At 51.2% G+C, this 15,336-nt stretch overlaps 1 protein-coding gene across 4 annotated transcripts in view; it reads right to left on the reverse strand.

Annotated features, from left to right (window-relative positions):
- Positions 1 to 15,336, reverse strand: part of MED15 (mediator complex subunit 15) — a 65,056-nt gene that overhangs the window by 40,546 nt on the left and 9,174 nt on the right. For all 4 annotated transcript variants that reach the window (XM_004480974.5, XM_058281788.2, XM_058281787.2 and 1 more), the window contains exon 2: positions 1,637 to 1,724. In XM_004480974.5, the coding sequence (XP_004481031.2) occupies positions 1,637 to 1,724 (88 nt within the window). The remainder of the gene's footprint in view (positions 1 to 1,636; positions 1,725 to 15,336) is intronic.

Below are 15,336 nucleotides of genomic sequence, written 5' to 3' on the forward strand. Positions count from 1 at the left end.
GACAATGTATGGAATGCACCAGATCCCAGAGCAGGCACTCCAGAGCTAGTGCTCTCAGCTCCCTGAGACCTTGGCCCTTGGCCCCTGGCCAGGCATCAGAAACCAAGCTGGGCCGTCCTAGCATATAGCATATCCCAGCCATTCCCCCCATCAAATTGTCCCCACCTGGCTATAAAAAGCTTTCTATGTGGTGTAAAAAGTCCCTGGTGAAGCAGGTGACACAGATAAACATGTGGCAGAGAAAACAAAGGCCCAGGATTGTCCTGACCTCTGCTGGCCACAGCACCAGCAAAACTGTCATGTGAGGAAAGATCAATGAATTGTGCTCCCTCCCACATACAGGGAAATATTACTCAGCCACAAAAAGGCGGGAAGTTCCAATACAGGCCACAACATGGGCTGCAGACATCATGCTAAGTGAAAAAGGCCAGGCATGACCACATTTATCCAAAAGGTCCAGAACAGGCAAATCCAGGGAGACAGAAAGTCGAGTAGTGTTTGCCTTGGGCTGGGGGAAAAGGACAGTGGCTGATGATGGGGTGCCTTTTGGTGGAAATGAAAATGTTCTAAAATTAGATTGTGGCAATGGGTGCTCAGCTCTGGGTATATACTAAACACAATTTAACTGGGCAAACTGTACGGTGTATGAATTGCATCTCAATAAAGATGTTTAAAAAGAGAATTATCACCTACATCTATTTTGACACGCACACTCCCACCCTCCTGCATGGTGGAAAGTCCACTGGACCACCTCAGGGCATGTGCCTGGAGCACAGCCGTGCACACCTATGTGTTCACAACATGCATACATGTACTCTCACCAAGACCAGACTGTACTGACCGTTTTCGGTTTTGTAACCTGCTTTCTTCAGCCAATGAACTCTTCCTTCCCATTTCAAAAAATGCTCACCTCATCCAAATACCTAGAACATACCTAAATTAACCCCACTTGCATTTGTTCCTGACACACAGCACGTCTCAGAGCCGCAGCCGTACTCAGGAAGGAGTCGGCACAGCAGAGGACAGCATGGTTGAGGAACCAGGTGGAGGGTGGCTCTGGTGGGGTGCAGAACAAGATGCCAAAGGCCAGCTCCTCTCACGAGCTAAGTCACCTTAGACAAGTGACTCAGCTTCTTTGTGCCTCTGTTCTGCTACCTTTCTAGTAAAACAGGCCTGGCCCCAGGCGAGTGCAGGAATGCAAGCACTGGGGCACACAAAGGTAGGAAGCAGGACAGGACGCTTTCCTCCACCCACCTCTGACTTCCACTCCTGGGTCCTTGCCCAGGCCTTCACCTGAATGAGCGTTGTCCTGTCACTTAACAGCAGGGCCACAAACCTTTTTCAGCCTGTGCACCAGGGAAGCATGGGGTTAGGTAGGAGACTGCTCTGTGGAGGCAGAGGAAATACAAGACCTCAGAGCACTCATCACTTTCAGGAACAGCTGTGTGCCTGAGCAATGGGGGGTTCCTGGCAGTGAAGTCTCAGGCCAGGCTTGTATCCTGGGTACCCGTCCAGCTCTGGGCCTTCCACTGACACAGAAACATGTAAGGACAATGTGTGGCAGGTAGAGGTCCCCCCAGCCCGCCCATGTGGGCTCCACCCATTCCCCCCACCTGGCCCCACCCCAAGGTCTTACCCGGGTCTTGGCCTTCAGGAACACATGGCTCTCCATGTCTTTGCTGGATTTACTGTGCGCCACGCCAGCTTTCCTCATGGCATCCTCACTGAAACACAAAAGGAGAAGGGACGTTTGTACCCCAGTGAGTCCCCTCCCGTGGGGGAAGCTGCCCCTGGGCCAATGAGGCTGCGTCACCAAGGGGATTCCTATGTACCTGGGCACTCCTGCCCGGCTGAGACCAGAAGAGGGCATGAAGGGCAAGCACGCAGCAGAGCGATGAAAAGCAGCTGCAGGGTGGGCAAGCAGGGAGGGAAGGCCATCATGCTGGCACCAAGAGGAGGCCCCTAGCAGGAGAAGGCAAGATCAGAGCATTGTCACAAAGCCACGTAATTATGCCTCTAATTCCTATCCCCTGAATGGCCAGGAACCCCAACAGCTCTGCCACTGTCAGTGGGACTCCTGATCCCAGACTTGACTGCAGAAGGAAGGGGTCATATGAAGTTCTCTTTTGGTCCCTCCCAAGGCAGAGTTCCCACATGGGACACGCACACTCTCCACCTGGGACCAAAGAGGCTTTGACAACTTCTAGCTGGGGAATGAGAGGAGAAAGTCCACACATACTTGAAAAACATCTCAAAAACACACTCGCCAGGGGAGTGGATGGAGTTCAAGTGATTGAGCATCTGCTTCCCATATATGAGGTTTCTGGGTTTGATCCCCAATACCTCCAAAAAACAAACAAATACAAAAACCAGTTCTCATTGGGGAACAGACGTAGCTCAGTGGTTGAGTGCCTGCTTCCCATGTATGTATGAGTTCCTCGGTTTAATCCCCAGCACCTCCTAAAAAAAAAAAAAAAAACGAACAAACACCCATACTTGCCTAGCAATAAACAAATGTACAATAAGAGATGGGATCCTATTAAATGTTTTGCATCACCCTGATGTTCCATAGTGATGACAAGCTGCTTTGAACGGTAACCTTCCAGCCCCTCTCCCCCCAAGTACGAGGATCTGCTAGAAATGTTCATGGTCCCCAGGCCTGGCCCAGGCTCTCCCACATCTTGTAGGCTGACTCCTCCTGTGCCAATAAGCAAGTAAGCAGAGTAGCAGTTCTGCCATCCAGCATCTAAATGAATGTCAACAGGCTTAGTCCAGCTGGTGTAAGAGAAAGCACACAGCTGCTTAGAATGTTCTGACCACACCAAACCCAAACAAGGGACTCCCAGAGCCCTGAAGGAAGGTGAATATGGTGCTGCTGAGTCACGTTTGTCATTCTTAAAGAAGTCACAGAGCAAAGACGTACAGCCAGAGGGGTACACATCTGTGCTAGAAGTAAAATGGCACTGTTTGCCATCAGACTGCTAGATAATTCATTCAACAAGTATGCCTGGAATCCTTGCCTCTTCACCCAAGCCTGGACTTTTAGGGTGAGGAGGAAGCAACAGGATGAGGAAGACACATGAAGGAAATCTGACCAGGGATACTGAGAGACCCAGTAGGGACAATGCAGGTACAGTGCAAGAGTCAGTCAATGAGCAGCAAAGGGTCAGACATGTGGTACGAGGAGGCACAGGCTAGCAGGGCAGAACTGGCTGAATGCATACTGAGGCCAGTATGGGACAGGATGTTCACATTTAGAGACAGATGTCACCTGGTAGGTTCCAAGAAGTGGATGCACAGAAATCATTTTCAGAAGCCTACCTCCCTGCACCCACCCCTCCTCAGGACCATACCTGCTCCTCTTTCCCCTTCCTGAGAGCAGCATGAAAAGGGGACCATGAAGCAAACCCCAAAATAGAGGGAGACCTACCAAGGGCCAAGGGCTACAGTGTCATCTGGGCAGGCGGCCCAAATGAGGGCAGGGGCAGGAGGGCACTCACTAATGGGACAGCATGGAGGTTGGCTGGGAGGGGAGCAGGAGGCCATGGGTGGCAGGTGGAGACAGGAGCACCGGCAGGAGAGGCAGAGAGGAGGGCACCTTGGAGGAGTGGAGGAGACGGGTTCTGCTTGCAGAGACCAGAGAAAGCAGTCACCAAGGCCAGGCCAGGTTTGGGGAAGGCAGTCACCCTGAGCTGAAAACAGCCGTGCTGATGGCATCACTAGAATAACAGGATCAAGACACACCCCAGACCCCAAGCATCATGACTGCAGCAAAGGATCCTTTGCAGAGGCAGAACAAGGAGGCTTAGTGTGACGGCTAAAGCTGGTCGGATGGTAATACACAAAGAATCATGCTTTGTGAGTTGATGGCCAGGTGGCCTGATACCGAGGGACCAGCCAGGTGATGACTTCCCCTGTCCTGGTGAGTGCCACATAACAGGTGATGGGGACAGGAGCAGGCACCAAGCATGAGAGATTCGTAGACTGAGTAGCATCAGCCACACTGGAGACCAAAAACAGGTGGATCTCGACAAACAATAGACAACGAACTGGGTGGACGTCCAGCCGCCCTTTGCTTGGAGTACAGCGGCAGAGGTACAGAACTGGGTGAGGCTCCGCTCTGGCTGGGTGTCCAGCTGTGAGGGCAGCACATGCCCAGCTTGCTCATGTCCCCTTGGGCCCACACTGTGAATAATTAAGACATCCTGAGCACCATTTTGAGCTCTGTCACCCTATTTTTAAAAATGTTTTTTGGTCCTGTTTCTAGTCTGAAGATCATATGCCATAAAATAGAAGAGGAAGCAAAAAGAAACCAGTCAGTTTGCTTTCCCTTTCTAGTCTGCATTCTCCCCTCAGATGTGGAGAGGGCCTGCACTTTCCTTTGGGGGGGGGCAGTTAGCAGCTTTCCAGAAGTTCGGGTACTTACCCTCCCTAGCAGAGCAGACCTCCCCCGAGCTCAGGCAGGGTCTCCTGTGCTCACCCTGGGGTAGGGCAGGTCCTGGTACATGAGGCTGCCACTGGGGTGAAGGTGAGAACCATGGACCCCAGGCGGAACTGCACCTGCTACAAAGTGATCCCTAGCACCAGAGATGTGCGTCACTGCACCCCAATTTTCCTAAGTAGAGCACTGCTCACCTTCCCCAGAAAACCTCCCCAGTGGCTGAGTCGAAGTTTCTGTCTACTGAAAACAAGACCCTTCCAGGAACTTTCGCTCAACTGAGACAGCTACCTGTGCGAGGAGAACAGAGAGGGAGACGCACCAGAGGCTCTGCCCTATGCAGGCTGTCCCACGTGTCTGTGCAGGGAAGGGTGGGCCTGCCCAGGTGTAGGCTAAGGGGTGGGCCTGAAACGACTTTCCTGTCACAGTTCCCTGATCTGCAATGTGCTCATAGAAGGGTGTGCTCCAAAAGGTGTGTGAAGAGATGTCCACTGAAGAACCTGGGGCTGCCAGAGGGACCTGGCAGCCTGTTCCCTGGGGCCGCCAGCCGGTCCTGAGAAGACAGATGTGAGAAATGACTGCAGCCTGGGAGCACGCAGCCCCACGTCGGGCCCCACGTGCCACAAGCTCCCCCTTGGTAACCAAAGATATGCCTGGCCTTGGGCCATCAGTGTTCCCAATCAGTAGGTGGCCAGAGGCCTCTTGGGAAGGCACAGGTGCAGGCCACAGACCGATTATCATACGGGTCTCTGAGCTCACCCACTGGTAAGTATAAGGATGAATGTTAGCCAGATCCTCCAAGGAGTGTACCGCCACCCCCAGCTGAGCAGCCAGCAGGCAATGCACCAAGAAAATATCTTCCTTTCTGTAACCTTAGCTCTGTCATCCATGTTGTGAGAACTCCCCAGCCCTGCACCCGTTTGCACATCCCCATTTCCACCTCCATTCCCTAAAGTTCCAATCCTCAGCCCACCTCTCACAGTAATGGTGCAATCCCTCCCCACAGCCTGTTGTCAGTTCCCCAATCCCAGGTACACCACTTCCACCAGCTCCCCAAGGCACACGACTGCTGGTGCGCTGACAGCCAATGAGCTGGTCGTCCCTGCCTACCACAGGGCTTTGAGCCTCACCCTCTCCCAATGAGCTGGCAGGCCATTAGGAGCTTACACCTGGTCGTGCCGCTCACCCTGGGCGCTGGTGGTTGGTGACCCTGCTGCCTGGCACACTGCCCTGTCTGCCAGCCTCTGACTGTGCTTCCACCTGGCACCCAGCTTGCTGCCTCACAGACATATAACGGCCACCCCGACTCCTACCCAGCCTCTTGGTCCTGCTGTATGATGAACACCTTGAGAACAGAGACTGCATCACCCACTGATATGTGCAGTAGGCCGTCACTGGTGTTGGACAAAACCATTGGATATTTTTAGCACCAGGAGGGGTAACATCAGGCATTTTTCACTGGACATGATAGGCAGAATTGAAAGTTGTTACAGCAGGCACAGAGAGAAACTCAGCCACAGTTGAGAATGTCTAGGCAGTGGGTAGCCAGTGTGAACAGGGCAGGCATGGGCTGCGTGGAGGCCCCAGGACAGCTGACCTGGCAGGAAGTATGACAGAGAACTGCCTGGGCTCCTAACCACACAGTCTTGAGTTTAAATTCCAGCTTGGCCCCTGCCCAGTGCTGGGTCTTGGCAGATAGGTCTCGTCTCTATTGAGTATCAGAAAGGGTGGGGCCAGGAGGAAGTGAGAGGCTAAGAGGCAGGCAGACGTAGGGCAGTCCCTAGCCTGGGCCCTGGGCCGACTGGTGTGCCCGAGGCTGAAGCCAGGGAAAGACGGCTCCACGCCCACCTGCTCTTCCTCCCCTCCTCCCTGGGCCTGCCAAATCCAGAAACACAGTCTGTCCACCAAGATTCAGGCCAGGTCTTGTCATCTCACCAACGCGAGATAAGCAGAAACAGTGCAAAACCTGTGTCCTCGGCAAGTTACAAACTCAAGTGGGCTCCGAGTGGGCTGTGGGGAAAGCCGACAGCTGTTGGTCCAGAGACTCTGAGGCGGGCTGTCATCCACCCCCCTGCTGTGTGACCATGGGTGAGATGCTGCCATGCCCTCTCCCGCAACGGGAGGCTGTCTTGAGGATTCCCTCAGTTCACACTCTAAAGCACATGGCATAAAATAAAAATTAAAGTAATAAAAATAACAACAATAAAGCACATGGTACCCAGGAAGCACTGAGTATGGGTTAAACAAGTACCAGTCAGGGAAGCGGACTTTGGCCCAGTGGTTAGGGCGTCCGTCTACCATATGGGAGGTCCGCGGTTCAAACCCCGGGCCTCCTTGACCCGTGTGGAGCTGGCCATGCGCAGCGCTGATGCGCGCAAGGAGTGCCGTGCCACGCAAGGGTGTCCCCCGCGTGGGGGAGCCCCACGCGCAAGGAGTGCACCCGTGAGGAGAGCCGCCCAGCGTGAAAAGAAAGAGCAGCCTGCCCAGGAATGGCGCCACCCACACTTCCTGTGCCGCTGACGACAACAGAAGAGGACAAAGAAACAAGACGCAGCAAATAGACACCAAGAACAGACAACCAGGGGAGGGGGGGGAATTAAATAAATAAATAAAATCTTAAAAAAAAAAAAAAAAACAAGTACCAGTCAGAGGCAGTCAGCCTAGCTTCGACAGCATCCCCAAATACTCCCACTGGGCTCAGGTGCTGGTGTAGCCCCCTTCCTAGGAGACGGCAGCAGTGAGGCGTGCAGCCCCCAGGCAGGGCTCTTCTACAGGGAAGGCCCCGCCCCCGGGGCTCCCAGGGTCCGGTGAGTGATGAGCTTTCACCAGCCCCCTCCTCCCAGCTTCCTGACCCTGCCTTCCACGCTCAAAGCCTCCTGGCTCAGGCCTCTCACCCCTCCCCAGCCTCTCTCCACACGGACCACCCAGGCACTTTCACTGCTGAATGAGCGTGTCCTCCCCAGGAATGCCGTCTCCTCCGGCCTCTGCTGGTGTCTAATACAGGAAGGTTCTGGCCCCACCCCCACCGGGTCAGACTCACCCTCCTGACCTTGGTGGACAGGATACCTCCCTCCCCTCTGCTTGTGACAGACTGACGCTCTGCCCTAAGGCACCCTCTGGCTTTCTCTTAATTTTAAGAACCACAACACCTGAGCTCCTGTGGGGCAGAAAATGTTCTGCCAGACCCATCACACCCCAGGGAGAAGCACCCCCACCTGCACACAGAGCTGTTCACTCGCCTGCAGCAGATACAAGTAACTTGCACCTGGGACCTTTCACCCAATCTATGTAAAAACCCAAATCATCAAAGTACCAGAAGACAACAGAAAGACATAGATAAGGTAGCAAGACAAGATTCTTTCCCCAACATGTCATTGAGAGTAGACCCCATAAAGGGGAAAAAAATCTTGCCATATTGAAAAAGGGTTTCTACCAGCCATCATCTACCAGGGAGGTAAGGAAAAGCTGTCCCCGATATCGTGCGCCACCACAAGCCCAGCACTGACATCGGGGCGAGACTATGCAGCCCAGTGTCTGGGTCTGGGCTGCGGGGTGAAATCCTCAGGGTGCTCAGGGCAGTGCTCTCCCCCTTACCCCGTGGAGGGGAGCTGTGCTCCTAGCATTTGCAGCACAGACCAGGGTGCTTTATTTTGCACAGCACAGCTCATCCAATCCGAATGGAACTGCCCAGCCCGGGCTCAATGTCAGCAGCCACATACTCCAAAAGACCCCAGTGGCCTCCAGCATCCACCGCTGGGCCCACACGCCACATACGGAGAGAGATGTCAGCACCAGGGCACTCAGCAGCCCCTGCTTCCTGGAGAGGACCCAGCAACTTGGGGGTGGGAGATATATAATAAGGGACACACCCCACAAGGGCCTGAGGGAGGAGGAGAGGACCACTTCCCCCCAAAGGAACTTCCTCCTTCACTGATGCTTGTCACATCCAAGGGGATGCAGACTTTCAATCCAGAAAAGCCTTATCTATCACTCTCTAATTTGAATTTGTTTCTTAGCACATATCTATAAGTCTTTTTTTTTTTTAATCAGGAATTTATTTAGAGAAGATGATGAAAAAGGATCAGCCAGAATAAAATCATACAGGATCCAATGTGATTTTCTGACCCTCTGAAAAGAGAACCCTAATTCAGGAAACTACAAAGCTGGGTGATGGGTGACGGGCTCAACTTAGATTAAGCCAGGTTTAAGTCACAACCCAAATAAATCTATTCCCCACAAATTCATATTTTAAATAAAATCAAATGAGATGTGAACCTCCAGGTTAGAATGGGGGAATGAGCCTGTGCATCTCATTTGTTCCATCCCCAATTCCCAAAAAAAAAACAGAAAAGAGGGTTTTTGTTTTTCTTTCAGACTGGAAGATCAGGAGAGGTGGCCCAGGTGGTGACTGAGACAGCACTTCCACCAGGAAAGCACATTCCTAAGCACGTCCCAGTGAAGAGAGCTGAGATACAGCCCAGTTATAGCCCTGGGCCCCATGAGCCCTTTCCCAGGAAGCCATGGAATGAGGGAGTGAACCAAAAAGAATGAGACAGGGTACTGGCAACAAGTGTTATGCTATCAGGCAGGATAACGACCCTTCCCAGACTGGAGCCAGGCAACCAGAGACAGACACACCAGGGCTGTCATCGCCACGCCTCGGGCCTCTGTGGAGGGACAGATCTGGGGAAAACTGGAACCGATGGACAGCTGGAGAGCACGGAGCTGGGCTAACAGAGCTGGGAGGTAGCTGGCAGGTACAGGAGACCCTAGCACCCAGTACACAGAAAACTCAGCACATTTTTTAAAAGGCAATTATTGAACTTCTAGGGAAAAAGAAGACAACACTGACAGCACATCACTATGCTCAGCTGTGCACATCATCAGCAGAGGCGGAAAATGTAAACATTCACTCCCCATTTACCCTAAAAGTAAGATCCTAGAAGGATGTGAAAGGAAAAACAGAGATGATGGTGGTGTGAGAGGGCCACAAATTCGAAAGGTAATTCATCAAGCTGATGGGTCAAGAGGTAAGCATGTGCACAAGAACTAGACTCTTGGGGACAGGCAGAAGCAGCCACGGAGAGCGGTGCAGTCATGTCCAGGAGGACAGGGGTGCAGGGAAACACTGTTTCCTTAGCAGTCTTTTATTATTCCTTGACTTTTAAACTTATGTGCATGCACTGCTTTGATAAAGTAGAAAGTAATTTAAAGTTAAATGATATTGCTAGGATTAAAAAAGCTCTCCCTCACCCTTCTAAGGTGAAAACAGGGAGCTTCTGCTTCCTTAGCAGTTTTGCCCCCAGGATTGCACAGCTGTCTGGAAAAATCTCCGACCCATTTTGCAGGTCCTGGAACTGCATCGGGGTCACCAAGTAGGGAGATGGCAGGTTCCTGGGACGCCGCCTTCACAAGGAAATCAGTCCCTGGGAGCGTACTGGAGGGAGCTGCCTTCTGGTGGCGCTGACCTGTACCCCTTCCCCCCTCCCCCACAGCTGGAGCAACTGCTATCCTGGAGTCTGTCCTGCAACAGCACAAGGCTAGCTCTGATCTAGCCTTCTATTCAGTTTTCACGCCTTCGGAAATTTACAGGGCTTCAGCAAACAGCAGAGTCTGCCCCACCACCTTGGCTCCTCCTGATGCAGCAGCAGGGCCCAGGGCCCTTCAGCTGCCGGGCAGGAAATGACTGGTATGTTGAGTCACCAACAGTAACCAAAGCAAAAAGGGGAAAAAAGGGCCACGCCACTTGACCTCACAGGTAGCTGGGAATATGTTTGCCAAACTACATATAAAACAGACTACTATGTCTTCCTTGTCCTTGTTAGCTAGCTTCTGCATTCTGGTTCTCTGACTTTTTAAGGAAACATAAAAGCAGTTTTTAAGACCTATTTCAGAATTTAACCACCCACCTACATGTAGCAGTCTATTTTTATTTTTTCCTACAAGAAATTTAATCAAATGCAAGAACTTTAAACATTTTGTCTTCACATTTCTCTACATTTGTTTGGTTAAGATATCACAATTCCCAATGAACTAGATCAATGAAAGAATGCCACCTGAAGAAAATGCTGCCAACCTTAGTAAGCTGCTGCAGAAGACGATGCATCTGTTGGCTAGACCCTGAATGAACCAGGAAAGCTGGCGAGGCCTGGAGATGGATCCCTGTCTATGTGAGAGGCCAAAGGCTCCCAACTCCCTCAGGTGGCAGCCCCCAGCATGTCTCATGCACCACCAGGCAAGCACAGCATAAGGATGCACTCTGCCAACCCGAGCCTTTAGTAAAATGCTGAGCTCACAGGATTTTGTGGTGCTGGGTGGGGGGCTTGTCTGTTAGAGATCTGTACACAGGTATTCACAGTTGAAATTCCATAAGGTCTAGAATGTGATTTAAAATAACGAAGGGAGGGGATGACAGATGAAACAAAGGCCCTGAGTTTCTAAGTCTTCGAGTACTTGGGAGGCCATTTTTCTATTATCTCTATTTCTGTGAACATTCGGAAAGGCCCATTTTTAAAACTTGTTAAAAAATATAATAAAATGTCCATCTCAGAACACGGGATGGCTGGGCCAGGGGCCTGAAGGAATCTTTCTGCAGAGTGTCCCCTCCAATGGGGCAGCAGGGTCCTCTCACAGGGAATGACCACGTACTCTTGAGTCACTTGGCTGCAGGCTCACCCCTGGTAAAAGTTTTTTAAAAAAAGCCTACTCCCATAACGTCAAAACAAGATCATAGCTACCCTGAGCCTGGCTATCCCAAAAAGGCCCAGAGCCCAAATGATGGCTGATACAGGCCACACCTCAGCCAAACCTGGTTGGTAGCTGCTTGCCGCTGGGGACCCAGGTCCCAGCCAGAGCCCACCCAAGGAGATGAACACAACACGCGTGTGAGAAGCACACAACTCAAAACTGACCAAATGGGAAGTGGACGTGGTCCAATTGATAGAGCATCCGTCTACTACATGGAGAGTCCAGGGCCTCCTGACTAGTGCGTTAAGCTGGCCCACACACAGTGCGGCCGCACGCAAGGAGTGCCGTGCGACACAGGAGCACCCCCACATAGAGGTGCCCCACATGCAAGGTGTGCACCCCGCAAGGAGAGTCACTCCACGTGAAAAAAGAGCAGCCCACCCAGGAGTGGCACCACACACACGGAGAGCTGACGCAACAAGATAATGCAACAATAAAGAGACGCAGTTTCCCAGTACCACCGGATAACGCAAGTGGACACAGAAAAACACACAGCGAATGGACACAAAGAGCAGAAAATAGGGAAGAAGGGAAGAGAAATAAATCTTTAAAAAAAAAACAAAACCTGAGCTAACATTTACAGCTTGATTCCATTTTTTAAAAAAAGGATACCTATGTATTTCTATTTCTAATAAACTGCACACACATGTATATATATATATAAAGCTTTATGCACCCAGAAACAGGGCTGGAGCAAACAGATTAAAATGTCAGTAACAGCCATCCCTGGGCAAAGGGATGACGTAAAACACCTTCCTGTTTTCAAATTCTCTTCAATGTTATCTGGGCAGGAATAAAGTACTACACCCAGAAGCACTGAATCCGCTGCCACAATAGGAACCGGTGACAAGACTTGATTTCATGGGACAGCTAGGTCCTATTGTGCTCCACCACACACCCCCAGCACTCCCTGCCCCCGGGCACCCTATGCTGCCTCCCCTTGCTCTCTCACTTGCAGAGATGTGGAGATGTTCTGTACCTCGGCCTCCGCCCAGGATGGCCGCTTCCTGTGTGCAGTTGGTGGTCCTTCCAAGAATACTTTCCATGCTCCCCTCACTGTTGGACATTTGTCCTTGGGGCCTCATCACCCCCACAAACTCCACCCATCATCATTTTGCATCCCACCCTTAGATTAGCCCAGAGGAGGGCTCATCTACCCCAGTCTCTGCTCCTTCCCTCCCACCCTCTCGCACATGCCTGGACATATATGCACGCACGTGGTCACCACCTCTTTCCTTACAGGGCCTCTCCCAAGGAAATCATTCCTTCCATTCCAATTTTCACTGTACCCAGTGGTTCTCAAATTTGAGCCAAATCACCAAGGGGGTGTTACAAATACAGGTACCTGGACAATGCCAAGTGCAAGAAAGCATGTCCAGCAAGTGGAATGCTCTTACGCTGATGGTGGGAACATCAACTGGCAAAACTACTGAGGAAGACAGGCCTATCTCCCCAAGCTGCTCACCACATACCCTGATCCAGCAAGCCACTCCTCTCCTGGGAACATACCCCAGAATGAGGGCACATAATCCCCAGCACATTCCTGGCAGCTGTAGTCATGGTGCCAGCACCTGGAACTAACCCAAATGCCCATCAAGCATACAAAAGTAATCTGTAGTGGAGCCATACAGTAGAATAACACATAGCATAAATAAGAACAAATGCACCCGTGAAGATGAATTTCACAGCCTGATGCTGAATGAAAAAAGCCAGACAAGACTCGCTGTGTGACTCCAATGACAGAACGGGTGAAACGTCTCCATGGCTGCAGCAGTCAGAAGAGATGGCGCACAAGGAGGCTGCTGGATGCTGGGTCATGGCATTTACACTGAAGATCCATATCACTTACTGGACTATGTCTTACTTCAAAATAAATAAAAAATATGAGAAAAAAGGGAATATCCCCAAACCCGAGGCCCCAGGATCCTGCCCCATCTTTGGTTTGCAGACCCCAGGCCTCTTGCCTGAATTCCTCCTACAGAGTGCTGGGCACTGATTCACGCGGCATGTTCACCAGCATGATTCCTCCCCAGTGTGAGTCAGAGCAGACAGCACTGGAGAGTCCACAGTTATCTACCCAGAGCTCTGAGAGCAAGTCTGCTGCTCTTTCTACTTTAATAGGGCCTCTCTTCCCCACACAGCAGCCAGATCATCTTCCTCCAACATCAACTCCAGTGAGGAGGAAGTTGCAATGGCAAGAGGGGAGAGCAGAGCAGCACAGAGCTGGGAATGTGGGATGAGTCAGTTCTTAACCAACCAGCACTACCTCACTGTCCCACCCTTCATCACCCCCTCCCCCCACAAGCCTGCAGGTACAAAAGGGTAAGGGATGCACCAGCTAGAAAAACAGGCACCCCCGAGGCACAGGGATCTGTTTCGGCCCTGGGCCCTCAGCTTAGATGCCCCTGACTGTCCCTCTTCCTGATCTGCACCCCAGGTATCATCTCACTCCTGTTCCCTACAGGTCCCATCCCCTCTCCACTGGCTTCCCAGGCTGAGAGCTAAGAGAAGTAGGGCCAAGGGCTAAAAAGGAGCAGGGTCCAGAAGATGGTATTGGCTGTAATGCATTAGAAGGTATGCAAACCCCAAAGTGGGCCAGTGCTAGCCACCAGGGATGCCAAGGGAAGGTGGTGCCTGTGGGCTTTGTAGTAGCCTTGCAGCTTCTCTGTATGTTTGAAACATTCTCAAAATTAAAAACTAAAAAAAAAAAAAAAAAAAGTAATTCAGTGTTAAAGAACCACTACTGGAGAAAGCCCTCTGGGAAGTGACACCACTGCTCTCCACAACCTGTCTGCAAATACCGAGTACCCGGCCTATGCTACGGCACTGCACTAGGAGCCAAAGAAAACGCTGGGTTGTATAAGATCGGGACCCACCCCCAAGGAATTTATCCTACTGTTGGCGAGGCCAATAATAATAGTAAATGTAAAAACAGCAAAACTAGTTCATCTGTACAGTTCATGCACCCAGTATGGGCTCCATGGACTCAGAGCAAGGAGGCTGTACCGTGGGTAGAGTCGTCAGGAGATGAGGTCACAGTCAAAACTTCAGTAGTTGGGAAAACAGGAGGGCAGCTGTGGGAGGAAGAGGAGGAACCGATGTGGGCAGGAAGGGTCTGGCTAGGGATCTCACATCAAACAGGGAGGGAGGTCACCTGGAAGGACAGTTTCAGGTAGAAAGGAAGAGTGCCTAGAGATGCTTAACAGGGAGGGAAGAGGTAGAATCATCCTAGGAAGGGTGATCTGGCACCGAAGCATAACAGGTTTGAGAGGGCATCTGCTCTGAACTCAGAGCACATGGTGATTCCCTGATCCACTCGAGGGAGCTATCTATGACCATGGTTCACCTCCAGACCAGACCTGCGGGGGGGAGGGGAGGCGGGGCGACACCACCTCCTCTTCAAAAGATTTCTGATTACAAAAGAAGTAGGCAATCATTATTTAACAAAATACACACACACGTACTGAAAAGTACAAAGAGCTTTCTGCTGAAGGCCTCAATGGTTGCTGGAGAAATGTGCAAGTTCATGAAACCGGACAAGGTGGTGCTCGTCGTGGTTGGATGCTACCCTGGCTGCAAAGCTGTCATCATGAAGAACAGGGATGACGGCTCTGCAGACAGCCCCCATGGCCGTGCTCTGAAGGCTGGAATGGCTTCCTAGCCCTACAAAGTGACAAAAAAAGTGGGCAAGAAGGAAATTACCAGGAGGTCAAAGATCAAGTTTTTTTGTGACAGTTTATGCTCACAATCACTTCAAGCCCACAAGGTACTCGGCATATTCCCCTGGACAAAACTGCTATCAACAGGATGTCTTCAGAGGCCCTGCTCTTACATGCAAAGCCCGGCAGGAGGCCAGGGTCGAGTTTGAATAAAGGTACAAGGTAAGCAAAAACAAGAGGTTCTTCAAGAAGCTATAGTTTTAGATATTTATTGCTTTAATCATTAAAAATACAAAAAAAAAAAAAAGCCTTGTGTCTGACTGGAGATGTTTAATAGCCTGGGAAAAGAAAGGCATCCATGGGATGAGAGACAATGGGTGATGGTGGATGAGGGGCCATGGGAAATATAAAAGCTAAATCGGCCTTTATGGAAAAAAAAATACAAAGAAAATTACAATAACTCGGATCACCAGATAAAAATATCTACTTAGC

Source organism: Dasypus novemcinctus, chromosome 19 (assembly GCF_030445035.2).
Source record: "Dasypus novemcinctus isolate mDasNov1 chromosome 19, mDasNov1.1.hap2, whole genome shotgun sequence".
Lineage (NCBI taxonomy): Eukaryota > Metazoa > Chordata > Mammalia > Cingulata > Dasypodidae > Dasypus > Dasypus novemcinctus.